The sequence below is a fragment of the Nicotiana attenuata genome, chromosome 1, assembly GCF_001879085.1.
Source record: "Nicotiana attenuata strain UT chromosome 1, NIATTr2, whole genome shotgun sequence".
Taxonomy (NCBI): domain Eukaryota; kingdom Viridiplantae; phylum Streptophyta; class Magnoliopsida; order Solanales; family Solanaceae; genus Nicotiana; species Nicotiana attenuata.
Genome location: NC_031989.1, coordinates 27,141,146 through 27,143,199, shown reverse-complemented (window position 1 = coordinate 27,143,199; position 2,054 = coordinate 27,141,146). Strand labels below are relative to the sequence as shown.

Genomic DNA, 2,054 nt, shown 5'->3' with positions numbered 1-2,054 from the left:
GTAAGTAGGTAAAGTAGTTTATATAATTGTATGGCTTGTAAAGATAGATGGCCACATTTGCTTATCCTCTATGTCTGATGATCCATGGTTATGGCATAGAAGACTTGGCCATACTAGCATGCATTTGATTGAAAAACTGTCCAAACATGACTTAGTTATTGGGTTGCCTAAACTAAATTTCTCTAGAACTCATATCTGTGATGCATGTCAAATGGGTAAGCAAACCAGAAATTCTTTCAAAACTAAAGATATAGTATCTACTTCAAAACCATTGCAATTACTTCATATGGATTTATTTGGGCCTACTAGAATTACTAGCATTGGAGGTAAGAGGTATGCTTTTGTTATTGTTGATGACTTTTCACGTTTCACCTGGGTAATCTTCTTGTCTCATAAGGATGAAGCCTTAAGAAATTTTGAAGTTTTCTGCAAAAAGGTTGAAAGAGAAATGGGACATCTGATCTCAAATATTCAGAGTGACTATGGAGGAGAATTTGAAAGCAGAGCTTTTGAAGACTTCTGCAACAATCAAGGATACACTCATAATTTCTCTGCACCACGCTCACCATAGTAAAATGGGATTGTGGAAACCTAGAACAGAACTCTCCAAGACATGGCAAGAACTATGCTACTAGAACATTCATTGCCAAACCATTTCTGGGCAGAAGGCGTAAGTACTGCTTGTCACATCCTCAACCGTTGCCTCATAAGGCCAATTGTGAAGAAGACCCCATATGAACTCTGGAAAGGTAAACGTCCAAATATCAGTTACTTCCATCCCTTTGGAAGCAAATGTTTTATTCATAATAACGGTAAAGACAATCTTGGAAAGTTTGACCCAAGAAGTGACGAAGGTATTTTTCTTGGTTACTCGTTAAATAGCAGATCTTTTTGAATCTACAATAAACGTACTTTATGTGTAGAAGAATCTGTACATGTTATATTCGATGAAAATAATCCCTTGGTCGAGAAAGGAACTATTGCAGGTGACGAAGATCAAACTCAAGAAGCTCAGGATAAAGGAAAATCACAGGAGTCGACTAGCACATCTGGGGTGATCGAGTCAATTGGAGAAAATAGCAGCAATACTCCAGACTCATAAGTCGAGTCGACTACAAAAAGTATTCGACCAAATGAATGGAGAAGCGAACCCGAATATCCTCAGAAATTTATTATAGGGGATCCAAACGAAGGAATGAAAACCAGGGCTGCCCTCAAGAAGAAAGCAAATATTGCATTGATTTCTCAAATTGAGCCAAAAAAGGTAGAGGAAGCACTGAATGATTCAAGCTGGGTGCAAGCTATGCAGGAGGAATTAGATCAGTTCAGCAAGAATCAAGTGTGGAAACTAATACCTAAACCTGAAAATGTGTCTGTGATCGGAACAAAATGGGTATTTAGAAACAAATTGAATGAGGATGGAAAGGTCATAAGAAATAGAGCGAGACTAGTTGCACAGGGCTATTCACAGCAGGAAGGAGTTGACTATGATGAGACTTTCGCCCTAGTAGCTCGTTTGGAGTCTATACGAATTATTCTAGCACACACATCCTTTAAAGGATTCAGGCTGTTTCAAATGGATGTTAAAAGCGCCTTTTTGAATGGATTTATCGAGGAAGAAGTTTTTGTAAAATAGCCTCCAGGATTTGAGGATTCAAAATTTCCATACCATGTATACAAGCTTACCAAAGCACTATATGGGTTGAAATAAGCTCCACGTGCCTGGTATGATAGGCTGAGTACTTTTCTTATTGATCATGGCTTTACCAAAGGTAAAATAGACACTACTCTGTTTATTAAACGATCATCAGAAGGTATTATTCAAATTTATGTTGATGATATTATATTTGGTAGTGCTAACCCTCTTATGTGCAAGGAATTTTCAAATCTTATGCAAAGCGAGTTTGAAATGAGCATGATGGGTGAACTCACGTTCTTCCTTGGGCTACAAATCCAACAAACCGAAGAAGGAACTTTTATTTGTCAGACCAAATATACAAAAGAGCTGATTCAAAAATTTGGTATGAACAATGCAAAATCAATTGGCACTCCTA

The 2,054-nt window shown here is 37.6% G+C and overlaps 1 protein-coding gene across 1 annotated transcript; it reads left to right on the top strand.

Moving 5' to 3' along the window:
* Positions 1,196-1,636, top strand: LOC109234243 (uncharacterized mitochondrial protein AtMg00820-like). The gene has a single exon (XM_019400144.1). It carries the CDS (start codon positions 1,196-1,198, stop codon positions 1,634-1,636), a length of 441 nt encoding a protein of 146 aa, XP_019255689.1.